Here is a 26,350-nt window from a genome sequence, read left to right on the forward strand (position 1 = left end):
ATAATTATCATAATTAATAGGTAGAGACCACGCGTCGTAGGTTTTCCAGTCTGATAACGGATAGCAATGAAAAGAGTAAAGAAAAAAATTTGTAGAATATCGTGTTGTCGCAATTGGATAGCCTTCACGATGCTCCTTCAAGTGGTTCTGGTACCCCAAATGAAGCTATTTCCACACCTATTAAGAGATTCAACGTGCCCAAAGGAAAATCGGCTTAAAAATGTGACTTCGATGACAGACACAGTCAATTGCTGACTGAATCAATTAGCAAACCTTTAGATTATCAATTATCGATTATCAGCTACTATTATTGCTGGGAATGAGAGGTGAGAAGTAATTTGTATCGAGTTATTTGAAGAGTGTGTGTTCATTGATAGATTATAGGGAACACCCTCCCCCATATCCCATATCCTCCCCCACAAAACAGAAGTTAAAAACTAATTACCATGCAAATATTTAGAAAGATTTCCTCTCGATGCGCAAACACGATCCTCAGCGCACTATGGGCACTGCCGGGCATTATTTCTGTTATCAAACAAATAAAGCTATAGCTGTGCATGATTCGACAGAGAACTGACCCTTACCCACCCAGCTATATTTGCATAGAGATTAGCAATCTCATGCCAGAGCTTATTATAATAAAAATGGGATTCTACTGTCGCAATACGTTTGTCACCTAAGTAACTGTCGGGAAAACTATATCAATTTAATGGATTTTCTACGTTATCTATATATGCATGTAGATAAGCGCATATATTTTGACTAATTTGTGTGTGAATTGTGATAAGGGCCTCAGGGTTTTCCAGGTACCCCATCGACAATATACGCACAGGTACAATCCTCTGATCACCTTTGGCTTTGCAAGGTTGTGAGTGTTGAGTGTTGTGTTGCGGGAAAACAACAAACCAGAATTCCCGATATGATCAGATCCGATTCCAATTTCAATATTCATCTCCTGGGTAGGGCGCAGTCTAAAGAAGCACCCGGATATAGCGGCCGCTTCAAAGATAGATGTGCACTGATGACTGGCAATTTTAAATCAAAACACAAGTCAGCGAACTACGAAACAGCAAAATCTAAACAGAGAAAATGTGCTGTAGAGTGAAAGTTCTTTTGGGGCACAGCTTCCAGCCAAAGTTCTCAGTACGAAACGCTCCGGGAACTCTCGTTCTGAGGCGGACATCGAAATCGTCCAGGCAAAACCGCAAAACGGCGTCGATGGATGTCGATGTCCACAGTGAGAGCTGCTCGAATATAATTTTCCACAATAGTTATATATTTGGTATACCATAAACAATGGAGACATCTGTCTGCTCGAAGACCCTCTCGGCTTCTCGGAGACTGATTTTATTAATAAAATTAGATACAGTGGGCCCTACGAGCGGTCGCCCGGTCTCGGTCTCGGTGTCGTTCTCGGTCGCGTCGCTTGTCGGGGCCGTTTCCCGTTCCGTAGTCGTCGGTCGGCCGCTCTCCAATGCGATATATCTACGGTGGGGCTGGCACAAATGCTTTTCAAAAAATAAACTATTCGAGCGCTCTGCGCTGTACTTAGCCAGTCGCTGTCTGAAAGTCGCCTCAGTCTCGCGTCGCAATTCGAGCGATTCGGAAGCGTTTTCCCCCACGTCCAAGCAAAAGAAATACACAATATATGCTAGCACAAGCATATATATACAATCCCCGTATTTAAAATCAGAAACAAATGTATAAATTTGGTTCACAGACGCGCGTGTTGCAAATCAAAAATTGTGCATATTCCCAGAAATTATAAATAAATCTGAGTTTTTTTGTGGGAAACAATTAAGTGCCAACTGTGCGTTCCGTTGGCTGTGTTCTGGGAGTGTGGAAATCTTAAAAACAAAACAAAATAAAACGAAAAATCTTCAAATAAAAGATTGCTGAATTCGGTTTTATTCACGATCAAGTGCAAGTTGTGTGAGTCAGCGGAAAAAGCGGAACAAATTAACCACAAATCGCAAACGCAATTGCAATCGAGGCGATTCGAATCGAATCCAATCGAAGCAAGAAACCTATCGAATCGAAACCATTACAGAATTCAACACCGAATGCAAAATGCAAAATGCAAACCGATCCGAACCGAACTGAACTCTGATATAGTTTGATTTAATTTGTGTTCCAGCTGTGTTCTATTTTCCCTCTGTGTGTTTTTTGGCACGTTCCCTGGCTCTGCTCTGTTTTTCGGGGCCAGTTTCTGGGTCTGGTCTGTGTTTATTGTAATGAAATCATACAGAAAATAGAGCACGCACACACTGCTGCAGACATGTATTGTATTGTGTGGTGGGGGTACGAGTACATTAACAAATTCAGAAGAACACAATTTATTCTCGGCAGAGTCTTATAGATCAAAGTTCGGTTGAAGATTATTTTGGTGGATGATGCTCTTGCGAGTATCTGTATGGGATATATGGAAAACCTCACCGCGAACACACGAAATTTTCCCCATTGCGCATACGGCCTGTGTACTCCGAGATGGACTATCGCGGAGGGCAAATATTTGCCACATATTCGGAATGGTGTTCGTGGCCTTTTCCCTGGCGCCGTGATCAAATAAACTGGAGTATTTATTTACATTTTATTAGTCAGCGATTATGCCTTGCCAAATTGTGATGATATCACCCATCACCGCCCACCAGCGGGGACCACCACTGTTATTGTCACTCTTATGGCCAGAACGGGGCCAGAACTCGGACCACTTGGCCCTCGAAGTGGGTGTGCAAAAGTAACCATTTGTAATGCAATACCCTCCGCGGCCCAATCTAAGGCAAATACAAACGGAGCCAGTGACAGTGCCAGTGACAGTGCCAGTGCCAGTCCGGGAGCACTGGGTGCGGCTGGGCCAAAGCTCCAGTCTGACCCGCCTTATCATCTATTGGGGCATACAAATGACTTATCGGACCCATTATAATCGCTGGGGGAATGGGAGTGCATTAGAACCAAAAATTTACATGAGACGAACACGCTATCGTCTCAGTTTTCGGTTCGTTCGGCCTTGAGCTCCGAATATTCTAATCAGTGACATAGATGATCACAAATCACGAGTCACGAGCGAGCTCTAAACATAATTTGATTCCGTCCGACCTTGCCTCCACTTTACCCATCATGATATCTCTCGTCGGCGACTGAGCGCCTGTGACTGTGTTCGAGGGGCGGTGGGGGGGCACACGTTTTGATATCTTTAGTTCGGCAATAGGAGAATTCTATTTGTGGACCATAAAAGCATGAATGAGTGTCACTCAGAAACTGGCAATTGTCTAGAATTGCATACAAATTCGCCGTTCTATCTGGTCTCGGAAATAAAAGTTTTCTTTTTCAAAAGACTTATCAGAGTGTGACCCGCTTTGTCTATTTACGCCTTCCCTTTGTGTATGGTGACAAATGTGAAATTTTTTTCGATCTGGATTAACTGTGGAAAAGTTTTTATTGATGTACTTAGGCTATGGCGATTGCAGATTATAGAACTTTTTCTGACGCACTAAATTTCTGGACTTGGCTATCATTACATCGTAAATCAGCAAATCCTCCCACAAATTAATTATTTTCGTCAGAGAATTTATTGCCTAGTGCGAAAACACATTATATTAGAATATTTCAGTTACTATGCAAACTGCTATAGCCATACTCCTACGAATTTTATTGCCCATTCCGAATTCCGAAATTCGTTTTGAGAATTCCCGCAGTGCTCTAGCCATAATTATCTTATGTTCACATTCCGCCTTTACATACGTTCAGGAAGCGATTCGTAAATCCATTCTAAGAACTTGTTATTTCAGCTTAATTGTACGTCAACAAGCAGCAAGGTAGGGGAAAACGTCAGTGGGGACCGATAGCTCGAATACCCTGACAGTTTCAGAAACAAACCGCACGTGTTCCCCCTGCGATCAACATACTTCATGTATTCTGCTGCCGGCAGAAAGATTGTGAAGGGTTCATTGCCCATACTCTCGGCAATTTTGCAAGCTTTCAAGAAAACTGAAGAAAATAAGAATCGGATATTATATTATGCTGACAGAATCGGAGAGAACCTGACACTTCCTGACGCGTTGACAGGTGATAATTGCAGTGCCTTAGCGTCTTCTTAATGCAAACGTCCAACGTCGTGTCAAGACCGTTGGATGAATGAGCTAATACACATACATATACGGTTATGTTATGCAACCCGCTAATGGAATGCAAATCTTGGATGCTAAATCACTAAGGGGTTGATGGATAAATTTGTGCACGGCTATGGCATCAGACCTATGCGATTAATTATGTCTTTTTACAGCGTCCAGTGCCCAGTGCCCAGTGCCCAGTGGCAGTCCCCAGTGCCCACTGCAGTCGCAGTGCCCCAACAATATTAGACAATTGATCGCGTACACGTGCATCGGGTTCAGGAACTTTTTCCTATCTGCTCGTAAAACGTTCAATTCCATTCCCTTAGGCTATAAAGTGATTGACGAGCTATACATTTCTCCTGCTGGAAATGTATAAACATGTGCGAGACCGAGTTTGTTTATACGATTCGTATTGTTTATGCAAGACTGAGATTAGAGCGGACTACGACTGGAATTTGTTTACTCCTCCTAAAACGCAAGCTGTAGTATGTTTATTGTGTTAGATACTCGTATGACTTTTGAAATGTGGTTCTAAAAACAACTTTCCTTCAAGGACTGCAAGAAGTTTATTGTAGGATCCAAACCGCACGTGTATGTCCACATTTGGATCTAGAAAACCTCCGACGTAGGGAAACCTTGACAGTGATTAACATAATTGAATGTGTTAGATTATCATTACCTAATGACACACATTTCCAGTAATTTCCTCTAAAGATTAAATCAGTCAGGTTGTCGAGTTTTGCATTACTTACCCGTGTACGGTTGAGAGCGTGTCTTATCAGTTGAGTATTCTGTTTTTAATTAAATTATAATGTACATACATATAAATGTATTGGGATTATCAGACAGACTAGTACATTACTCATCCATTCCTCGTGGAACCAAAATCGCAACGAATTATGTGTTGAGACTCTGAGCGTGAACCATTCTACCCCATGGTGTCATACATACGCGTACATATGTGGATCCCATAGGTTCTACAGAATGGAATATATTTATTCTTGATACTGATGAAAAGTGGGCCACTGCGCGCACCTGCTTCTTCAAGGGAACAACTTGTGACGTAACTCAACAAGTACATGCACAAATGTTTGTACAAATATTCGAAAATTTGTTCAAAAAGTATACCCCAGAAAGATTCGTCAAGAGAAGTGACTCGATTCAGATGGGGAAAAGTCAAAGGCAATGCTATTACAATTTATTTTAATTGATAGCAAGTGGCATTCCAGAGTTCTGAGTTCCGAGCACAAGTGCTTGCTTTCCCAAGATACGAAAACACTTCACAATGTTGTTGTTGTTGTTGTCTGGTACGAGTATTTGGTATTTGTTATTGCTGTTTGTTGGATAGTCGGTTGCATTTGTAATTCATCGTCGAACCCGCAGGTCAGGCTTTGTGGGTCTTTGGCTCTTTGGCTCTTTGGCTCTCTGTGTAAAGGTAGCCGCAGACTTAATTGACATTATTTACAAAGCGGCGAAAGATAGCTGTGGGAACTCTGACAAGCCGCTCAATGGCCGGCAGCATATCGTTATAATGATAACCTCGGTCATAGAACTGTATAGAATGTGTATGAAATATTTATTCACCTCTTCCAATACCCTTTCAATCACAGAAAGTGTGCTTTTATTATGGAAGCTACTATTCTTTGTGTGCAGAATAGATCTTTCAGAGAGAGTTTTGAGGCCCCTAGATCAGCTCTCTCATGTCTCTTGTATCTATGGCCATGCCTTATAGTATTATATCATTCCACTCCTCTAGAATAGGATAGTCGCATAGTCGTACAGCCAACTTCTATACAAAAATCTTAAGCCCTTAATTCACGTAATCCTACTCGAATTCTAAAGCCCATTCAGTCGCGTAGGGAACCTGAGCCTGGCTCGGCCTCTGTCTCGGGAAGGAACTAACTGTATGTACGAGTACATTACGCAAGCGACGTGTAATGAGAGAATTAAAAACACAGAAAAGAGAAGTAAATGCATTGCCGCTCTGCCCATTCTGTCCGCCAGAAGCTATCCACTCTCCCTACCCCCTCCACCGCACTCCTCTTCAACACTCTATTCAGATTCGCTTTTTGCTGCCGATGCCAGCGCGATGGTGACGGCCGCGACCGACTCTCATTAAGCGCCGTTGAGCGCTGTTTACGCAGCTGCAGTACAGTGGATCCTATCAAAAAATCACCTAGCCTTTTCAAAGACATTACGGATATATGTTTGAGCGGAATTTGAAAATTCGAGTGATCTATTCCTTCAGTAGTGACTTTTAAAAGAATTTTCAGAGCCCGCTACAAACGGGGAATCTAAAGGAAAACTTGTGACAAATCTAGAATACCAACATCCTTAAGAGATATCCTTACTCTTACATAGAAAGTTCTTTTATTTAACAAATATATTTGGTCAAGTGAGGTTCGACTTTGAGAATTTTGACTGTAATGGTTCTTGTTTGCGTTGGTTCTATACAGTGACCACCGAAACGTTCTCTTTTTTTTTTGCCGTTTTCAGCTGTTTTTCTATGTTGCAATTTGTATGTTGCAATATTTTCCCCCCAGCGGATACCGCCTTTTCGGCCACACGGTCTGTTCTCAATCTCGACTACTTTTTGTTCTGTAGGTTTATTGGAGTATGTAGATTTTATCCCCTCGCGTGCTCTTGGAAAGTGTAGGGGGGCTGATTGGGCGGGAGTGTTTGATGAATCAGCCTGGCTAGGGAATTACTGGTCCATGAATGAATACAAAATTTCACTCTAACATTACGTGCATACTAAAAATTACAAAATTTCCCTGCGAATCTGCCTGCTTACTGATTTGATTTACATTCGAATCAGCTTGAAGGCAAAAAACGATCCCATCATTCTAAGAACTAACTTTGAGACACATACAACATCGACGATACAAATGATAATCACGCTGAAATATTTATTAGTTCTGTAATTATTTTAAAGATTGTTTTATGGCAGAATACTAATTAGTGGGTGAATGTTTAGAGATGACTGCGTTTTTCTTTCGTAGCTGACATTGTACTACGCATACTAATATTTATGTTACTTATTCAACAAATTTCCCCAAGAATATCCGAGATAATTACATTCTACTCAACCACAAATGTGTTACCAACTGACGAAATTGAGCATCACCTGTGCAACTGTTTTCCCTAGAAATGACTAATGGAAGATCTCTAAAACTTTATGGGAAAAATTCAAATTACTTAGAAATCGGGGAGATATTGAACCATGGAAAATGTACAGCGGAATTGCGACGAATGATAGGTATTTTCCGCTCGATCATGATCTTCTTAAAACATTTTCATCCATTATTTTGATGTGTGTTTTGTCTTGGCTGTCCTCGATATGGTCAAGGTCGTTGTTGGTCAACGCATATGGGTCGCACACTTTATGGCTTTTATTTAATAATTATTTGGATATCAATTCTTTGTTATTTTCGAAATATTTAATTGGCTGCCCCAAAAGAGCACGGCTCTGTTGCAGAATACCTTTATTACCGACGGTTCTTATTGACGCTTCAGGGGGTTCATCCGATTTACACGAAAAAACAGTTTCTTTTTAATATTTGTTTCAAGACGATACCGAATGAAGGTGGGACTGGACAGAGTTCTGTGGACTACCATCGGTAGAAAACGTTCCGTTTAATAGCACCTTCGGAGACGTCAATTAATTAGCGTGACTTAAACTTGAACTCGAACGCCGCTCCGTCGGTCGGCCGGTCGGTCGGCCGGTCGGTCCGTCGGTCAGCTCCGAGTGTTGACTCCGAAGCGGTGTACATTGCCAAATTTTACGAGTATTTGATATGCGAATGCGTATGATTTCTGTTGTTGCTTCTCAATATAATTCATTGTATGTGTGTGTGTGTGTGGTGTGCTATCGACGCCGCGGCGACGCCGACGCTCGTTTGTCTACTTAGCCAGAACCAAGCGGCCGCCTGCGGATTCTTCCGCAGTCATCAGTTGGCGGCTTGGGCGAGCGTCGGCGCAAGCGCATTGGCTAATTTGCAGATTGAAAACAGGACCCGGCCATTAAGCGATGTGACTAAAAAGAAATGCTCGAACATCTATTATAGAATGAAAATAAAAGCGAACGCAGAGTACTCTAGTGAAACGAGAAGGCGAGAAGTAGTATGTAGTGCCGGTTTAGTGACGCAGTTCTGTTTTGCTTTCAGCTTCGTCGCGCAGTTCCGTTTCGGGCTTTGCATTCGCAACTCGATTTCTTGTGCAAGAAGCTCATCTCGGCTCGGTTCGGTTCGGTTCGCTTCGGTTCAAGACGCGGTCTAATTGTGACTTTTGCAATCCCATGGAGTGCTGTGATTAAAGTCATTTTAATTTTAATACCCCCTTCCAATTAAACATTTAACTATTTGCCTTGAAACACACAAATTACGCTCCTGACCCCAGGCGCTTATACAAACATAAACCGAACCCCTGTTTGAAATGATATTTTTGTAATCCCTCACATGTGTACTAAGTGCAGACCGTCCTCGTAAAGTCTTAATGAATATCTTTTTCCATATCACACAGGTATTTGAAACTCTCCTCTGGGTTCGATACGAGCAAATGATGAGCCAAAACTGGCACAAAACAAGTCTATAATCTGAGCAAATCAACAAGGAACGTTCGTCAACAGGAAGCGGTATAAAGTAAAACATTCAAAATGGATAGCAGCAAATTGTTGAAGAACGTCTACGGCATCGACATTCGATTCGAAGATCTCGTCTACCAGGTCAACGTACCCAGACAGCACGGTAAGCATGCTCCTCCAAAAACGCACTACAATTGGAATTCGCATTGTGCCGGAGGGCCCTGCCCTCCTGGGAGCCACAGGTGTCGCAGCAGGTGCTGAGTCAAGTGGAGCCTTTTGTTTTATTATTCCCAGTCGTGCGTGTCGTATTCAAGACAATAAGTGCCGCACTGCGATCTCTTCGGTGATTGTGTCGGATTCCTGCTTTATTATAAGCATGTGCTTAGCTATGGTGTCATTTAATTGAGTTAATGATAACTGCGCGTTATATGGAATTTTCATGTGTTTAAGGTTTTATTTGTTCACTTTTCGTAACTTCTAGCCTGCTGACCTCGAAAGACATAACTTACTTGACTTACTTAACTGAATATTACTCGGTTTAAACGAGATTCATTTACATAAAATATGTAAGAATGGGTCCGACGATCTTACGCAAAGTTCAGCAGTTCAAAGAAGTTTAACCGCGGAATGCGTAGTTGTGTTGTGGAGTAAAAGTTCAAAGGTCTAGATGGGGGAAACGAACGTATGCAAATTTTGGTTATAGGTCTATAGGTGCAAAGGTCTAACGGAGAATGAATGATGGGTCAAGAAACAAGTCTAAGAAATATAGGCAGTAGAATTCCGAGTTTTAAAACCTACAGGGGCAAACTTCTCAAGACCTGCTCTTTGTAAGATGAGTGAAATGATTAAATACCTTTTTTGCCGCTTAGCTAGATCACGATAGGTTTCCCTTCAGTTTACTTTTCATGTAATTGTGTATATGTTGATTCCTCTTCTATTTGAATTTGCAGAAAAGAAGTCTGTACTGAAGGGCATAACAGGTACATTCAAATCTGGCGAGCTGACAGCCATCATGGGTCCCTCGGGGGCCGGAAAATCTAGTCTAATGAACATCCTGACGGGCCTAACAAAGTCCGGCGTCAGTGGGAAGATAGAGATCGGCAAGGCCCGGAAGCTGTGCGGCTACATAATGCAGGATGATCACTTCTTTCCCTACTTCACCGTTGAGGAGACGATGCTCATGGCGGCCACACTTAAAATCTCTAACAAATGCGTCAGTATGAAGGAGAAGCGGACACTGGTGAGTGGAACGACAATCGAGTGGGAGTTGATCTATTGACTAATCATCCGTTGATTTGCAGATTGATTATTTGCTAAACTCGCTGAAGCTGACAAAAACGAGGCAAACAAAGTGCTCCAATCTGAGTGGCGGCCAGAAGAAGCGTCTATCAATTGCCCTGGAGCTTATAGACAATCCAGCTGTTCTATTTTTAGACGAGCCCACAACGTAAGTATCGAACGAGTGAGAGGACCAGACCAGAGGCAGCATCTGCGATGCGGTCGAAAAGAGAAGAGAAACCAGAGAGCTAAACCAGTTGCTGACTGACATTCCACAACCTTGAACCATCCCACAGAGGCCTGGATAGTTCATCGTCCTTCGACACGATCCAACTGCTGCGAGGCCTGGCGAACGAGGGGCGCACCATTGTGTGCACGATCCACCAGCCTTCGACGAACATCTACAATCTGTTCAACCTGATCTACGTGCTCAGCGCCGGTCGATGCACCTACCAGGGCACGCCCCAGAACACCGTCATGTTTCTGAGCAGCGTAGGACTGGAGTGCCCGCCCTACCACAATCCCGCCGACTTCCGTGAGTGGCCAGTCCCAGTTCCCCCTTTCACCAATTAACACAACTCATTCATTTTGTCATATTCCAGTGCTGGAATGCGTCAATGGGGACTACGATGATCACACCGAGGATCTGGCGGAAAGCGCCAAGGACACCCGTTGGCGCTACGATCAGCAGCTGATGCAGGGCGAAACTGCGGAGCCGCCCAGCGAGTCACAACTGGCCAAGTTCAATGAGTCACAGTCGCCCGGGCATGTGCAGAAGGTCGAGATACAGAGCATGGACTCCTCCAAGGAGCTCACGCGCCACACATACCCGCCCGCGGAGTGGATGCGGCTGTGGCTGCTCATTGGACGCTGCCATCTGCAGTTCTTCAGGGATTGGGTAAGTTCACACTTCGAAGAGAGCTTTTGAGCCAATAAGTTTTATCTTCATTCCTTCCAGACTCTCACCTATCTGAAACTTGGGGTGCACATAATCTGCGCCGTATTGATCGGCTTATTCTTCGGCGACTCTGGCAGCAATGCCACCAAGCAAATCTCAAATGTGGGCATGATTATGATCCACTGCGTCTATCTCTGGTACACCACCATTATGCCGGGCATATTGAGATGTAAGTAGACTCAAAGTACGATCAATATTCGACTAACCGATTCGGCAAAACCCTCCAGATCCCTCCGAGATAGAGATCATCAAGAAGGAAACATTTAATAACTGGTACAAACTGCGAACCTATTACCTGGCCACCATTATCACTTCCACTCCAGTGCATGTAAGTTTTCAGATAGTACAATATACATTCTTTGTTCCAATATACAAACATTTTATGTTTTCAGATTATCTTTTCGACGGTATATATCACGATAGGATACCTCATGACAGAACAGCCCGTTGAGATGGATCGATTTGTTAAATATCTGCTCTCAGCCGTGGTGGTTACCATTTGCGCCGATGGCTTGGGCGTGTTCCTGGGCACGGTTCTGAATCCAGTTGTAAGTTGGGCAATCGAACCTTTAGGGGCACGAGTCACTCTTTTCAATGGGGATGTTTCAATGTTTTCCAGAATGGAACTTTCGTGGGTGCCGTGTCGACGTGCTTTATGCTGATGTTCTCCGGATTCCTCATTCTGCTGAACCACATTCCGGCAGCGATGCGGATCGTCGCTTCACTGTCGCCGCTACGGTATGCCTTGGAGAATATGGTCATCTCCCTTTATGGCAACCATCGGGAACAGTTGATCTGCCCACCCACGGAGTTCTACTGCCACTTCAAGTATGTCCAAATAAAATAAATTTATATGTTTATCAAATTTCAATGTAATCTTCTCCCTTCAGAAACGCCGTGACTGTGCTGCGCCAGTTTGGAATGGAGCAGGGCGACTTTGGCTACAACATCATGATGATTCTTGGCCAAATAACGCTGTTCAAGGTGTTGGCCTACTTCACGCTGAAGCACAAAATCAAAAGGATTTGAAGAATTTGAACTAGGAATTAATGTATGCTTGTAGTATTGGGCTGAATATGAATCGAATGTGATTTTACGTTACTTATCGCTTAGTTGCAAGTAAACCCAACCAACTCTCTTATATCGGCGTGTGATACTTTAACAAATGCAACGAACCCATTGCAATGCTAATGCTAACTGTTGCTGCAAACCCCCTAATCATAGCGAAGCATAGTTTTTATACTGTTTATGTATGTATGGCTTAACCACATCTGTATGTATGCATCTATCTTTATGTAAATGTAATTATCTGTCTAGTTAACCTAGATTTAAGCGAGACCTGTGTGAACAAACGAAATATATTGTACGAAAACGATTCCTCTCCTCTCCCAAAGTTCACTTATTTAAATAGGAAAGGAACAATCTATTTATTCTACAATGGGTAGATTGGTTCAATATGCGGGCCTATGCTAAAAAAACACAATACATACAACAAAAATCTGACGGTGGAACGCGATCTATCAAGAATTTACGTGAAACTATTTGACGGTACGACATGGTTTTCTTTAATGGAATTTTAGAGATTCATTTCCGCCCATACAAAATGTATGAATAAAATGTCCAAATTGACACAAATTGACAGGGGCCTAGGGAACATGTATCGAACATTTAAATTATTGATTAGTTAGGAACCAATTCGGAAAACACTTTCAGAGGCTGTAGGCTGCAGTCCTTTAGTCCTAAGTAGCCTTTCAAGGTTCAATATATTCAAATGAATATATAATGTGGCAGTCATAAAATTGCTGCAGAGTGCCTTTCGTGACAAAGATTTTGAATATGCCGCAAATTGCGCATATCGATTGTTCGATATTTATATAATCGATAGTTGGAAAACAATTAAATATTTTCCAGTCTAGTCTAATATCCCTCTAGTACCAGGCAACTAGTTCCGCACTGGTGCCGCACTAGCTACCATTCTCACCTCCCTGGTTCCAGATCGATTACCCGCAATGTATTTCAGCGGAGAATTTAACACATGCATGTCCTAGGGCGGAACCACCCCTGGTTCCCGCTCGATTACCCTTCGATTACCCGTAGCTAGTTGCTCAGGAGGTAGTTCCGAACTAGTTACCAGTAGAAAGCCAGCAACTAGTTCCCCACTCGACTACCCTTCGATTACCCGTAGCTAGTTGCTCAGGAGGTAGTTCCGAACTAGTTACCAGTAGAAAGCCAGCAACTAGTTCCCCACTCGACTACCCTTCGATTACCTGTAGCTAGCTCTGACCTAGTTACCAGTAACGAGTTCCGAACTGACTACTGGTAGTAGTCAATCTGGCAGTCTGGAATAATACAAAAATACAAACACAATGTCTTTCATTAAAACGAATAATTTTTAATTATATGATGCTTAGCCTACTCCTGGTTTTTGGCAAGACACTTCTTCTTAAACACCCTTTTCTTCATCAATTGCATTGCCTTCCGCACAGTGTTTTCGGGAGGCTCATCGCCAGGCGGAATACATTCTGTAATTAATATTTGTATTAATTTATATGAAAAATTTTTAAATCTCTAGAAGTGTAAATTGTATTTTACCTAGCAAAGCTGCAATTCTTTGTGGGTCCTAAGGCCTTCTTCCCTTGAACCCCATCGACGTTATAGGCTAGAACAATTTCCTCATTCAAAATAAAGTTTAAGCCGGTCAAAACGCCAGCTGGCTGGAGAATTGATTTCATTGCTGTTATCTGTAAGTGAAACATTAAAATATAAAGATAAGACAGAGAAAAAAGTCATAAAATGTATAGTTTAGATATACTTACATAAATGTCCCTATTTAATTTTTTTTTTCTTCCAGTTCTATAAGTTCTTCCTCACGTTTTATAGGGAACTGTCCCCGAATGGGATTCAATTCCCCCTTCTCCTTTACCAGCTGCTTTATTAAAACAGTTTGATCCGCTAAAATTTGGACCACTGCATTCAATTGATCTAAAAACAATGTTGTTAATTAATTTGATTATACAAATATTTTTCTGTTAATCTTTATTAGTCTTACCACGAATAACTGCATTCTCCTGTTTTAGAGTTTCTAAAAGTATTTGCACTTACCTGTTTATATTAATTTGATTTATTTATTAATTCTTTTCCACTTTTTTAATAAATGTTCACACAAAAGACTCTTCCAGCGATTAGATCTTGTACAGAAGTGAACAAAATCAATGCATAAAGCAAACGAGGAAAACAAATGCATTTTGTTTGTGTAAATTCTTGTCTCTTTCATTCCACGATCGCAACTACAGTAAAATATCACGATTAACTTACCATTTCGGTGCTCATTACATGTCGTGGCTCGGTAAAAACTAGCTGAGTGGGCACTGTAACTTCACGGAATTGCGGTTATTTGCCGCCTTCAAAAACAAACCGAAGGCGGCTTCGTTTTTCGGTTCTTTTTCGACTGGTCCGCGTTCGCTTCCCGCGTAACTAGTTGCAGAACTAGTACAGTGTAGTCGACGAAGACCTGGTCCGCGTTCGCTTCCCGCGTAACTAGTTGCGTAGCTAGTTGCGCGGTAAACAGCGCAGAACTAGTTCGAGAGGGGTCAATTGACCCCTTTGGTTCTACAGGGTATATATTGATATATCTATATATATTTATATTTGTGACCAACAAACAATGTTGCCATTTACTATGTATGTATTATACACTGCTCAGAATATTTTGACGTCGAAATCGAGTTGAAGGTATATTGACGGTAAATCGGTATAGAATGGTATATTTAGTCAATTTCATCAACCTATTAAATTAAATTTTTAAATCTCAATTTTCTCTATCTCAAATCGCTTGCAAAGATTATGTAAGCGATTTAATCCATAAATTACCTAAAATCTGCGTAGGCTTAGTATCAAATTTGTTTAGTTATAGAAAACTATATTTTGTTTGATTCTATCATTGAAATTCTCTGTGTTTTTGCGATTCCGCATATTTTATAGATCAAGAATTATTTGGATACTAGGTAATATTCGTATAATATTAAGAGAACTTTATGCGCGACTTATTTTAATTGGGCAACTCTTCCGATGTCGGGCCGAGCATGAGGAGATGGGTGAGCACAAGAATTGCATTCAACTTTTATGATTGCCTTGGGGACCACAGTAGTTGATAGAGACGTTTCTTTTATATACATTTTCGGTACAAAGAAATACACGTTTGAGATTTAAATTAAAATTTTCATTAGACTTAGTTTGCGGCCAGTTGAGATAATATACTGCTAATACATTAGATTTACTTTGAATATTTTGAATGCGTTGACTATGACATATAGCTTCACAAAATGTCTGATAGTAGAAAAAACACAGATAATAGGTAACATAGGGCTTCAATCTCTCGATTCTTCCTTCCCTGCATCATTTATTTCACTGTAATGCATTCATATCCTTGTCGAGAAATAAGATTTCTGGTCTTGGAAACAGAACTATTAAGCCATTGTAGACAAGGGGATATCAATATAGTCACCATCTCAGTAGAAAGATATCGTGAGCTTTTTTTAAGTACAGAGGAACTTACAACTTGTTTAAGAATAGGGGTTTCAGTGGGCTAATTTAGTTTTTTTCAACGGTATATTTTGAATATGAGACAGTATATTTCGGTATATTCCTGAGGGTCAGACCGTATATATGGACCGTATCCACTGTCAACAACAAAATATATAAAAAAACATAAAGATCGAGCCATTAAATAATAGGAAACACACAAGAAAAAGGAAAAGAAAAAGAAAATAAAGCACAAAAATCATGTTTCGATCGAGCTTTGAAAAGAATCTAGGTAAAAGGGAAAATAAAAGTAAAAAACGAGTTGAATAAAACCAGTAAAAATGACTCATCAGAAAAGCAAGAAAAGAAACAAAATTAACAATAAAAGGGAATGACCTAGCAGCGCAATTCAATTGTGACGATTGTGGGGCTAAGTGCGCAACGCCTGATATTTCTTTTTATGTTCCAGAGAGCGCCACGAGTCATCTGCGATTGGAGCCAGACTGGCCCTCCATCCTCCTCATCTGCGATGAAATCAACCAGAAGGATATCACGTATGCTGACACTACCATTGATATCGAGCTCTATATCTAGTCCTAATTGAGATTTCTCCTACTGCAGACCGAAGAATGCCTTCGCCGCGATCAAGAAGAAAATGAACTCTCCCAATCCGCACTCGGCCTGCTATTCGCTCCTGGTGCTGGAGAGCATTGTGAAGAACTGTGGCGCCCCCGTGCACGAGGAGGTGTTTACCAAGGAGAACTGCGAGATGTTCAGTAGCTTCCTGGAGACCACGCCCCACGAGAACGTGCGTCAGAAAATGCTGGAGCTGGTGCAGACCTGGGCCAATGCCTTCCGCTCGTCGGACAAATATCAATCCATCAAGGTACGACCGCGTCGGATGACTCATATCTTATCTTATCCGTTCACTTGATTTGCTTATACATGCGAAAACCAACCCAGAAGAGTGTCGAAACGTCGACTTGCAAGACTCTTCTTTTGTCCGATTCTTATAATTTAATTAGTGAGTAGCCTCTGTTAGTTGTTGCTTAAACGCAGTACAAAGTGGTCTGTCAATTCAAAATGAGCTGCGAGGAGGAACTTAGCTTGGAGGAAGAATCCGTAGTAGGCTCTTGAGCAGTTGAATCCCTCGCCAATAATAATTCTGACCTTGCAGGACACCATGACCATCCTAAAGGCCAAGGGCCACACGTTTCCCGAGATGAAGGAAGCCGATGCCATGTTCACGGCCGACACGGCGCCCAACTGGTCCGACGGCAAGGTCTGCCACCGATGCCGCGTAGAGTTTACCTTCACCAACCGCAAGCACCACTGCCGTAACTGCGGCCAGGTGTTTTGTGGCCAGTGCACGGCCAAGCAGTGCCCCCTGCCGAAGTACGGCATTGAGAAGGAGGTTCGTGTGTGCGATGGCTGCTTTGCGGCACTCCTGCGCCCAGCTGGGAGCGGCAGTGGTGGAGTTGGCGTTGCCGGTAGCAGCAAGCCTGGAGCACGTCCAGCGGATAGCGATTTGCCGGCGGAGTATTTGAACAGTTCCTTGTCGCAGCAGGTGCAGGTTTGTCAATCGAACAAATTGCACACAAAATATTCATGAAATAGCCTTTATCTTCCAGACGCCTGCTCGCAAAACCGAACAGGAGCTCAAGGAGGAGGAGGAGCTACAACTGGCCCTGGCCCTCAGCCAGTCCGAGGCCGAGCAACAGAAGCCGAAACAAACGACCCTGACATCAGCGGCAGCCGCTTACCGAATGCAACAACACTCGCCCAGTCCAGAGGCGCCGCCGGCCCCCAAGGAGTACCAACAGGAGGAGGCGTCAAACCCGGAATTAGCCAAATACTTGAACCGGAGCTACTGGGAGCAGCGTAAAATCAGCGAGTCCTCCTCCATGGCCAGCCCATCGGCTCCCAGTCCCATGCCTCCCACGCCACAGCCACAGCAGACTTTGCCCGTGCAGCCCAAGACCGCCGATGAGGTGCAGATCGATGAGTTTGCCGCCAATATGCGCACCCAGGTGGAGATCTTCGTAAACCGCATGAAGTCGAACTCGAGCCGTGGTCGCAGCATTTCGAACGACTCCTCTGTGCAGACCCTGTTCATGACTCTGACATCGCTGCACTCCCAGCAGCTGTCGTACATCAAGGAGAAGGACGACAAACGCATGTGGTACGAGCAGCTGCAGGATAAGCTGGCTCAGATCAAGGACTCGCGTGCCGCCTTGGACGTGCTGCGCCAGGAGCACGTGGAGAAGCTTCGGCGCATCGCCGAGGAGCAGGAGCGCCAGCGTCAGATGCAAATGGCTCAGAAGCTGGAGATTATGCGCAAGAAGAAGCAAGAATACCTTCAGTACCAACGCCAGTTGGCACTCCAACGCATTCAGGAGCAGGAGCGTGAGATGCAGCTGCGCCAAGAACAGCAAAAGGCCCAGTATCTCATGGGACAATCGGCCCCATTCCCATACCTCCCTGCATCCGGCGTAGCCCCGCATGGCTCCCCATCGCATCAACCGAACAGCGTCTATAATCCGTATGTAACTGCAGCTCCTGGCTATCCAGCTCCTGCACCCAATGGCCACGGACAGTTCCAGGGCATTCCGCCGGGCATGTACAACCCGGCCATTGCCCAGCCACCGACAAATGCAGCCCCAGGAATGATGATGCCTCCGCATCTGCAGCAGGCGATGCATCAGCCACAGCCAGCCAATGCCCAGCTCCACCATCCGGCCCCCCAACCTCAACAGCCTCAAATTGGCCACGTGATGCTCCAGCAGCAACAGTTAGTTCAGTCTCATCCACCGCTGGCCAATCAGGCTCCGCCCCAGGTACTACCCCAAGCACCGCCCCAGGCACAACATCAAGCACCGCCCCAGGCACAACATCAAGCACCGCCCCCGGCACAACATCAAGCACCGACACAGGCACTTCCCCAAGCTCCTCCCCAAGCACAAAATCAAGCACCTTCGCAGCCACTTCCTCAAGTCCCACCAGTCGCCGAGATCGCCAACAAACAAATTCAGGCCATTGCTGCTGCACCGGCTCCGCCACAGACTGAGCCGAAGCCTGTCAAAGCAGACGAGCCAGCCACAGCAGAGCTGATTAGCTTTGACTAAAACGGGAAAGCTTATCGTTTTGTATTATCCTCCAGAGTTGAACGAAATATACACCATATGGATCCTAAACCGATTGAATACTGGTCCAAATTTTACGAATACTGGTAGGCAATCCTATACGAGATCGAAAACTCATTTACCTAATTTTAACCCACTCATGTTATTCCAAAATAAACCGCACTGTATTGTAGCAGCCAGTTGTCTCTCAGTCCTGCGGGTGGACATCCATGCCACTCCATTTTACAGTTAACATTTAATAACAAAATAATTGGAAATTGAATACCAATTCTACAGAAAATCCACACAAATTACGTTGGCAAGAAAAAGCAACTGGGGGATCGCAAAAACAAAGTACGTACAGCCGGGAAAAAATAATATCAAATGCCGAACAGGCAGGTCAAAATAGATTGAGCCTGTTGTTACTGGTCATAGCTTCTGTCCTGCATTTTAGGCATCGGAGAGGGCTGCTACGCCAGGAAGAACCTTTCCCTCGAGCAGCTCGAGGGAAGCCCCACCACCCGTGGAGACGTGCGACACTTTGTCGGCCCCACCGAACTGCTTGCAGGCCGTGGCCGTATCTCCGCCGCCGACGATGGTGGTGGCTCCCCGTGTCGTGGCCCCGATGACCGCCTCCAACATGGCTCTGGTGCCATTGGCGAAGCGTTCATTCTCGAATAGGCCCGGTGGACCGTTCCAAACAATCGTCTTCGAAGCGCAAATGGCTCCGGCAAATATTTCAATGGATATCTTGCCAACATCAAGACCCATCATCTCCTTGGGAATACCCTGTTTTGCATCCACGGACTCGACTCTCTCCGGGTTCTTATCGATTTTGTTGGCGCACACAAAGTCCACGGGTAGGATTATATTGACCTTTTTCTCCTGCGCTTTTGCCATTATTTCGGGCACCATGGCGGCACCTTTCTCGTCGAACAACGACTTGCCAATCTCCATGGAGTTGAGGACTTTGAGAAATGTAAAGGACATCCCACCTGCCACAATCATGACAGAAACATTATTCAGTAGGTTGGTTATCAGGGGGATTTTGTCGGCGATCTTTGCGCCCCCCAGAATGGCCAGGAACGGCTTGACTGGTTCTTGAAGCGCCTTGGCAAAATATTCTAGCTCCTTGTCCATCAAAAACCCGGCGGCTCGCACTTTGTAGCCCTCGCCCATCATAGAACTGTGAGCCCGGTGAGCAGTGCCGAACGCATCGTTGACATAGATCTCGCCCAGCTTCGCCAACTTGGTCCGAAACTGCCTAACCTTCTCGGGATCAGTCTTGATCTTCTTTTTGTTCTTATCCTTGCTGCTGCCCGTCTCCTCGGCGTAAAAGCGAAGATTCTCCAGCAGCAGGACGCTACCCTCAGGAGGATTCTTCACCGCATCTAGGGTATTCTCCCCCACGCAGTCATCGAGAAAGCACACCGGCCTTCCCAACACCTTCTGCAGCTCCTTGGCCACCGGCTCGAGTGTGAATTTTTTGTTCTTTTTCCCATCCGGTCTACCCAAATGCGAAGCCAATACCTAATTTGGGTAATTGGAATCTCTAATGGACGAGCACAGGAGTGCATAGATGGAGATCTACTTACCAGACACTTGCACTTGTTGTCCAGGGCATATTTGATGCTGGGCAGAGCCGCGACTATGCGCTGATTGTTGGTTATTTTTCCATCCTTCATGGGAACATTAAAGTCCACCCTGTAACAGAGACCCCAGGTCATGAATGTGGGCATTTACTCTTTAGAATCCTTACCTCATGAAGACACGTTTGCCTGCCACATCAACGTTCTTCAGGCTCAACTTCTTTGCAGGTTTTCCAGCGTCTCCGCATTTTTGATTGCTGCCAAAAAGTCGACCAGATGCAAATTTAAGAAGACTGGCGGCTCTAACCTGACGTCCAAAACCAAACATTTTCTTGTTAATGTACTTTGAAATAAAACGAAAAGTATTCTATTGACTTACTTGACAGTAAAGGAGCCGAGCATCTCCAAAGTGGTATAGAAGTTGAATGGAATACAGACAGGCGGTCCAATCAGGATTGCCCCAATCCGCCTACGCCTAGCATTCGAGCACTGCTGTTGCCCAGACTGGCCAAACTCCCTGGTGATCCATCTCTTCCACCGACCTCTGCTCCTTCGATCTCATCTCCATGCGTGGAGCTCTTGGCCACATTTAGATTCTCATGGTTTGGACTATGCCGCTTATCGAATTGGCAGTCGAAGTCTTAGCTGTGCCAGTCAGCAAGGTAAGGGCGTGTTTGAATATACATAGAAGCATCGCCGCAACGCAATTTAAAAACACGAAATATTTCCACAAAGCAGAGGACTTATTCCAAGTTTTGGATAAGGGACTTCAGGAATTTGGGTTCAGCATGGAGAACATTATAGGATTTGCAGCATAGTGTCCAAGATTAAAAGTGCAAATGATTCGGTTCTTTTTGTAAAGTGTGTTTGCCACTCAGTAGCTCTCGCTTCAAGTTATGCATGTAAAATGCTACCAAGAAGTCTAGAGCAAACGATTAAGGATACATTCAATTACTTTTCTAAGAGCTCGAAGCGGCATAGAAAATTTAAGGCATTTCAAAAATTTCTAAATTCTCCCGAGCATCAAATACTCAATCACTATGACCTAAAACCTCTTTTTACGCAAAGTGCAATAAAAGCAAGTATTTAAAATAAGCCAATTAAGTAGAAAAATTATTCATGAATCGTATAAAACTATGTGGGCATGGCTAAATATGCTATATAGCAAAAAATATTCCACGGAATATCAAAAACGAGGAATATGTAAAAGTGGACTTGAATTCGCCAGTATATTTACGGTATGTTTTGAAAATGAGGCGGTATGTTTTGGTATATTTCTGACGGTCGGACGGTATATTTTATTGATAAATCCGCGGTCACACAGAGGGAAACACAACAATAGCTAAATTTTTTTTGTTTGCAGTAAAAACACAGATTCATTACAAAAATGGGTGGTGGTGATCTGGTAAGTAGTGCCCCTCTGTATGGAGCCTTCAAGAATAATCGGAATTCTCGCACAGAACTTGAAGAAATCATGGCATCCGCACACGATGAAAAACCAGGAGCGGGTTTGGAAAGCAGAGGAGCAGGCCAAGATGGAAGAGAGGAAGTTACAAGACCTACGGAAGGAAATCCACGAGGAGCGGGATCGGGAAGATCTTAGGCGCCTGGGCGAGAGTTCTGGTGTGCTGGCCAGCAGTGGAGGAGCCGCCGGCGAGGCAAAGCTAGAATGGATGTATAAAAGTGAGTTTGGGTTGCTGTCACATGAAAAGTAGCATCATTTATAGCCCTATACAACGTTACAGACAGCACGGAGCTAATCAACCGTGAAGAGTACCTGCTCGGCCGCAAGATCGACAAATCCTTTGAGACGCTGCAAGCCGAGGAGCGGCGGCAGGAACACGGCACTGTGGGCCTCAAACAGTCCATCAATCATGTCGAGCACGACTGTGTTCCTTTCTCCATACGGGCGTACCGCAACCTGCAATCCACAGAGCAAGTAGACATGCAGCGCAAGACTATGGAGGACCCACTGATGCTCATCAAGCAGCGCGAAATGGAATCGCGACGAAAGCTTCTGGAGAATCCAGTCAAATTGAAGGAAATCCATCGTATTCTTAAGACTGAGCAAGATCTGAAAGCCGCTAAGGAAAAGAAATCCAAAAAGAGTAAAAAATCAAAAAAGAAGAAACATAGCAAGAGGTCCAGCAACGAATCGAGCAGCAGCGAAAGCGACGAGGACTTGGACAGAAAGCTGGCACGTCAAGTCAGCAAGCTGAAGGGAGACGCTGGAAATGAGGACTTGAAACTAGACAAGCTATTGGACGCAAAGTATCGGACCATATCCAAGCAGTTGGACATTGCATCCAAGAGGAAGAAGAGCAAAAAGTCGAGACGCAAAAGCAGCGACAGTAGCAACGAAAGCAGCACCGATGAGAGGGCACGAAGAAGAGAGTCAGAGCACAGGAGAAGAGATGACCGCAATGGAAGCTCAAGGCTCAGGGAAAACCGCAGAGGCAACAGTCCAGAGGAACCGAGAGCAAATCGTGGTGGCAGCAGCAGCCACAGCTCGCGACGACAGCATCAGACAGAACGTCGAAGAAGCCCGGAAAGAGGGCCTCCACGTAGGGAACGAGATCAAAGAGACCGCAGCAGAGGACGCTCAGATCACAGCAGGAATCACACAGGTCGAAGAGATCGCAGCACGGATCACACAGGTCGAAGAGAACGCAGCAGGGACCGAAGTCCAATCCGTCGCCGCCACAGCCCCAGCCCGCCGCCGAAACGACCGTCACCCCCTAAGCGCAACGTCGGCAAGCCCAAGCTGAGCGAAGCCGACCGCGAGGCTCGTCTGCGAGAGATGATGGACAACGCCACATGGCGAGAGGCCGACCGCACCCAAGCCGTGCGGAAGCACCGCGAGGCATATGCCCGGGAAGAAGCGCAGAACAGGGAGCGTGACTTTGACAAGGAGTTCATCAACAAGGAGGTGAAGAAGGCCATTTCTAATCACAACTCGATTGGCGATCGCATACGGGCCAATCTCAACAACATACAGCGCACCTCCTCCGCCATGGATACGAACTTTGCACGAAAGTAGAAGCCACGGCCGTAAGCTAAATAGTATTCCTTTATTTCATGTGCATTTAGTTCTGCAACAAAATGATTCAACTTTGTGTCTGTGGGGCTTACAAGATAAACGACGCGATTAACATACATATTTCGGAGAGTGTGTTCCATTTGAGTTTAGGCGTTGGAGAGAGCGGCAACGCCGGGCAGTGTCTTGCCCTCCAGCAGCTCCAGGGAGGCACCGCCACCGGTGGAGACGTGCGAGACGAGAGCTTCAGTGTTCCATTTGGCGCAGCACGAGGCTGTGTCGCCGCCACCAATGATGGAGATCGTGCCGTTCTTAGTGGCGGCCACAACACCGTCCATGATGCCCTTGGTGCCATTGGCGAAGTTGGGGAACTCGAACACGCCGGGAGGTCTGTTTCACAGGTTTAAATTGGAACAGAGAACTGACACGATAACAGAAAAACTTACCCGTTCCAGACAATCAGCTTGGCGCGTGCCACAGGTGCCGCAAAGAGCTCACGAGTCTTGGGTCCCACATCCAGACCCATGTGTCCATCGGGAATGCCACTCTCAACGGTGGCCTCGCTAACGACTGCGTTCTCAGCGAACTTATCACCACAGACAAAGTCCACGGGCAAGTGCAGCTTGACGTTGTTCTTCTTGGCCTTTTCCACTAGGTTCTGGACTATCTTGGAACCCTCCTCGTCGAACAGGGAGCCGCCGATCTTCATGTTGTTGAGGACCTTAAGGAAGGTGAACGCCATTCCGCCGCCAATGATCATCTCATTGACTTTGTCGAGCAAGTTCTCGATCAGCTGGATCTTGTCGGCAACCTTGGCGCCACCTAGGATAGCCAGGAAGGGATTTGGGGGGTTGTCCAGGGCCTGAGAAAAGTACTTGAGCTCCTTGTTGAGCAACAAGCCAGCAGCACGCTTTTCGAAGCCATCGCCCATCATGGAGCTATGGGCACGATGGGCAGTGCCGAAAGCATCATTGACGTAGACATCGCCCAGCTTGGCCAGGCTGCTACGGAACTCTTTGACCTTAGCGGGATCGGCCTTTACCTTTCCGCCGCTGGCGTCCAGGCCCTTGCCCTCCTCCTCCACGTAGAAGCGCACGTTCTCGAGCAGAATGACAGAACCCGGCGCGGGGTCCTTGCAAGCGGCCTCCACCTCACTGCCCACACAGTCGCTGAGGAATTTAACATCCTGCCCGAGCAGCTTCTTCAGCTCGTCGGCCACGGGGGCCAGCGTGTACTTGATGTTCTTGTTGCCATCGGGACGACCCAGGTGGGACATCAGCACCACGGACTTGGCCTTCTTGGACAGGGCCAGCTTTACGCTGTCCAGAGCAGCCACAATGCGCTGGTTGCTCGTGATCTTTCCATCCTTGATGGGCACATTGAAGTCCACTCTGCAGGGGAAGAGAACGAAACGGAGGTTTATGCAACCCAGTTGCCAGACACAACACCATAGCTCCACAATTACCGCATCAACACCCGCTTGCCCTCCAAGTCCAGGTTCTCAATGCTCAGCTTATTAAAGGCCATTTTAATAATTTTTATGGTGTGTGCGAACAACTCCAACAAATTTTTTACCACTGGCCTGGCGAATGTTCTTCATTCACAGCTGCTGTGCGGCAATGTCAGAGCAAGGTCATTAGTGGGTCGGTTGATTAGGGTTGCATGTTGTGCCTGTAACGGCTCCATATCAGTCAGCTTTGCGCCGCAACAAAGGCTGCGCATGGCAAAGATACAGATACACTAATCAGAACGGTAAATTCATATATTCTTGTTAGACTAGGTTGTATCTGAATAGATAAAACAAATTCGTACTGAAATGCAGCTCTGACAAGTGGCGCCAATTGGTGCTGCAAAATGGTTTCCAACCAGTGCTGTAAATGAGCCTATTTCAAAGCTTCGAAAAATTTACTGGCTAGTAGAAATAAAGGCAGTGGGGAGCCAGTCTAAATCTAAATACATTACAAAGGAATGTGTATATTTACTGCAGCTGCTAATGCAGATCGTAAAAAGTGCAAATGTACATAAATCTGTGAAAATGCAACTCTGCCGTTTGGCTGCACAGTGTTGAGAAACACAACGGTTTTAGCGGCTAAATTTAAAAGAAGCTAAAGTCTATTTTTTGTATAATCTCCAAAGTTAAATTACAAATAATTGTAACGTCCATTTTATGACATGTGAAAAGTAGTAAAATATTCATCGCTGAATTTTATAATCTCATTATGCCTTGGTTGGGAATACCAATGTGTCCCAGAAAGATGAGCGTACATATGTAATTATTGTATAAATAAATGATTTTCACCCAAGCCCAGTAACGAATTCGAGCATCCATGAGAGTGTATTGTATGTACATTCATACATAAATGAATGGATTTGTGCTCTGGGCGATTGGCCATACAGTTTTATTTCGGCTGTTCAGAGACCGCAGCCATGTACAAACAGATGCCCCGGCGCGCACAGGCACGCTAACACACTCGCACAAACTGCCAATGATTCCAACATGGCTCTTCCCCAAATGATTCATTCATGCGCCGCTCACTCGCTGACACTCTCTGCCGCCGGTCTCTTCGGCGGACAGTTCAAGCAACAACCACCACGAGACATCACATCACCCACCGCCTCCTGCAAGACCACCACCAACACCCACCGAACATACACAGTGCAGCAAAATGCATGACGCAGATGGCAGCAACGGCGATGGGGTAAGAGAGTGGATGAGATAAAGAGGGGAGGACAGAAGAGGAAAGCATGGCGTGGGCCTATTCAAAGCATTTCAACCACAGCACTGCACCATCGGTGGAAGAATGTGCACGACGGGATGATATACCCTCTTGTTTCCCCATCAACCCATAAAAACGTCATAAGTGCAAGCCCACCACAGAGGACACTCTCACAATGGGCAGTGCGTCGTCCCCGACATTTCCCGTCCAGCTCCAGCCCCATCCTCAGGTACGAGTACGAGCAATATTGGAAATCGAAGACAATGTCACTGGTAAATTTAACTTTAATAATTGCGTGTGAAGTGCCCGTTGACGTAGGACAGCTGGGTATCGTACTAGTCGTCGCACTCGTGTGGAAACATTAGCACAAGCCAGCCAAACGCGACCCGAGACCGGAGATGAATGTCTCCCAGACCCGGCTCGGGCAACTCGGC

General features: G+C 45.1%; 5 protein-coding genes across 7 annotated transcripts; 3 read left to right on the forward strand and 2 right to left on the reverse strand.

Annotated features, from left to right (window-relative positions):
* Positions 1-1,578: 1,578 nt before the first annotated feature.
* Positions 1,579-12,305, forward strand: LOC6596371 (ATP-binding cassette sub-family G member 1). The gene is made up of 11 exons (XM_002021520.2): positions 1,579-1,932; positions 8,634-8,857; positions 9,645-9,934; positions 9,996-10,141; positions 10,269-10,507; positions 10,575-10,870; positions 10,931-11,099; positions 11,158-11,258; positions 11,323-11,478; positions 11,550-11,758; positions 11,821-12,305. The coding sequence occupies exons 2-11, from the start codon at positions 8,767-8,769 to the stop codon at positions 11,957-11,959; spliced, it is 1,836 nt and encodes a 611-aa protein (XP_002021556.1). The 5' UTR covers positions 1,579-1,932; positions 8,634-8,766; the 3' UTR covers positions 11,960-12,305.
* Positions 12,306-15,005: 2,700 nt separating this feature from the next.
* On the forward strand, positions 15,006-18,766 carry LOC6596372 (hepatocyte growth factor-regulated tyrosine kinase substrate). 3 transcript variants are annotated; one of them, XM_026987913.1, is made up of 5 exons: positions 15,006-15,024; positions 15,921-16,005; positions 16,073-16,337; positions 16,629-17,024; positions 17,083-18,766. In XM_026987913.1, exons 1-5 carry the CDS (start codon positions 15,021-15,023, stop codon positions 18,574-18,576), a joined length of 2,244 nt encoding a protein of 747 aa, XP_026843714.1. In that variant the 5' UTR covers positions 15,006-15,020; the 3' UTR covers positions 18,577-18,766. The 3 variants fall into 3 exon arrangements, with proteins under 3 accessions (XP_026843714.1, XP_026843713.1, XP_026843712.1); XM_026987912.1 differs by lacking the exon at positions 15,006-15,024 and adding an exon at positions 15,664-15,743 and having other exon boundaries at positions 16,629-17,018; XM_026987911.1 differs by lacking the exon at positions 15,006-15,024 and adding an exon at positions 15,665-15,743.
* Positions 18,767-18,818: 52 nt separating this feature from the next.
* Positions 18,819-20,751, reverse strand: LOC6596373 (phosphoglycerate kinase). Its single transcript, XM_002021522.2, has 5 exons — positions 20,701-20,751; positions 20,542-20,631; positions 20,333-20,469; positions 20,169-20,277; positions 18,819-20,103 (listed from the first exon to the last, which is right to left on the reverse strand). The coding sequence occupies exons 1-5, from the start codon at positions 20,749-20,751 to the stop codon at positions 19,024-19,026; spliced, it is 1,467 nt and encodes a 488-aa protein (XP_002021558.2). The 3' UTR covers positions 18,819-19,023.
* Positions 20,752-21,549: 798 nt separating this feature from the next.
* On the forward strand, positions 21,550-23,322 carry LOC113565440 (pre-mRNA-splicing factor CWC25 homolog). Its single transcript, XM_026987406.1, has 3 exons — positions 21,550-21,567; positions 21,623-21,845; positions 21,908-23,322. The coding sequence occupies exons 1-3, from the start codon at positions 21,550-21,552 to the stop codon at positions 23,200-23,202; spliced, it is 1,536 nt and encodes a 511-aa protein (XP_026843207.1). The 3' UTR covers positions 23,203-23,322.
* Positions 23,215-24,790, reverse strand: LOC6596374 (phosphoglycerate kinase). Its single transcript, XM_002021523.2, has 3 exons — positions 24,665-24,790; positions 23,646-24,590; positions 23,215-23,589 (listed from the first exon to the last, which is right to left on the reverse strand). The coding sequence occupies exons 1-3, from the start codon at positions 24,724-24,726 to the stop codon at positions 23,349-23,351; spliced, it is 1,248 nt and encodes a 415-aa protein (XP_002021559.1). The 5' UTR covers positions 24,727-24,790; the 3' UTR covers positions 23,215-23,348.
* Positions 24,791-26,350: the final 1,560 nt, after the last annotated feature.

Source organism: Drosophila persimilis, unplaced genomic scaffold (assembly GCF_003286085.1).
Source record: "Drosophila persimilis strain 14011-0111.01,24,50 unplaced genomic scaffold, DperRS2 tig00000124-arrow-pilon, whole genome shotgun sequence".
NCBI classification, from domain to species: Eukaryota; Metazoa; Arthropoda; class Insecta; order Diptera; family Drosophilidae; genus Drosophila; species Drosophila persimilis.

Bases quoted from the DNA above. Each gene is read 5' to 3' on its own strand.
- LOC6596371 (XM_002021520.2), top strand. From the start codon at position 8,767: ATGGATAGCAGCAAATTGTTGAAGAACGTCTACGGCATCGACATTCGA. The intron at 10,142-10,268 runs GTAAGTATCGAA...ACCATCCCACAG, and splicing joins TTTTTAGACGAGCCCACAAC to AGGCCTGGATAGTTCATCGT. The intron at 11,100-11,157 runs GTAAGTAGACTC...AAAACCCTCCAG, and splicing joins TATGCCGGGCATATTGAGAT to ATCCCTCCGAGATAGAGATC.
- LOC6596372 (XM_026987911.1), top strand. From the start codon at position 15,713: ATGTTTCGATCGAGCTTTGAAAAGAATCTAG. The intron at 16,006-16,072 runs GTATGCTGACAC...CTCCTACTGCAG, and splicing joins ATCAACCAGAAGGATATCAC to ACCGAAGAATGCCTTCGCCG. The intron at 17,025-17,082 runs GTTTGTCAATCG...TTTATCTTCCAG, and splicing joins CCTTGTCGCAGCAGGTGCAG to ACGCCTGCTCGCAAAACCGA.
- LOC6596373 (XM_002021522.2), bottom strand. From the start codon at position 20,751: ATGTGGCCAAGAGCTCCACGCATGGAGATGAGATCGAAGGAGCAGAGG. The intron at 20,278-20,332 runs GTAAGGATTCTA...TCTCTGTTACAG, and splicing joins GGCAAACGTGTCTTCATGAG to GGTGGACTTTAATGTTCCCA. The intron at 20,104-20,168 runs GTAAGTAGATCT...TACCCAAATTAG, and splicing joins ACAACAAGTGCAAGTGTCTG to GTATTGGCTTCGCATTTGGG.
- LOC113565440 (XM_026987406.1), top strand. The intron at 21,846-21,907 runs GTGAGTTTGGGT...ACAACGTTACAG, and splicing joins GCTAGAATGGATGTATAAAA to ACAGCACGGAGCTAATCAAC.
- LOC6596374 (XM_002021523.2), bottom strand. From the start codon at position 24,726: ATGGCCTTTAATAAGCTGAGCATTGAGAACCTGGACTTGGAGGGCAAG. The intron at 24,591-24,664 runs GTAATTGTGGAG...CTTCCCCTGCAG, and splicing joins GGCAAGCGGGTGTTGATGCG to AGTGGACTTCAATGTGCCCA. The intron at 23,590-23,645 runs GTAAGTTTTTCT...CCTGTGAAACAG, and splicing joins AAGCTGATTGTCTGGAACGG to ACCTCCCGGCGTGTTCGAGT.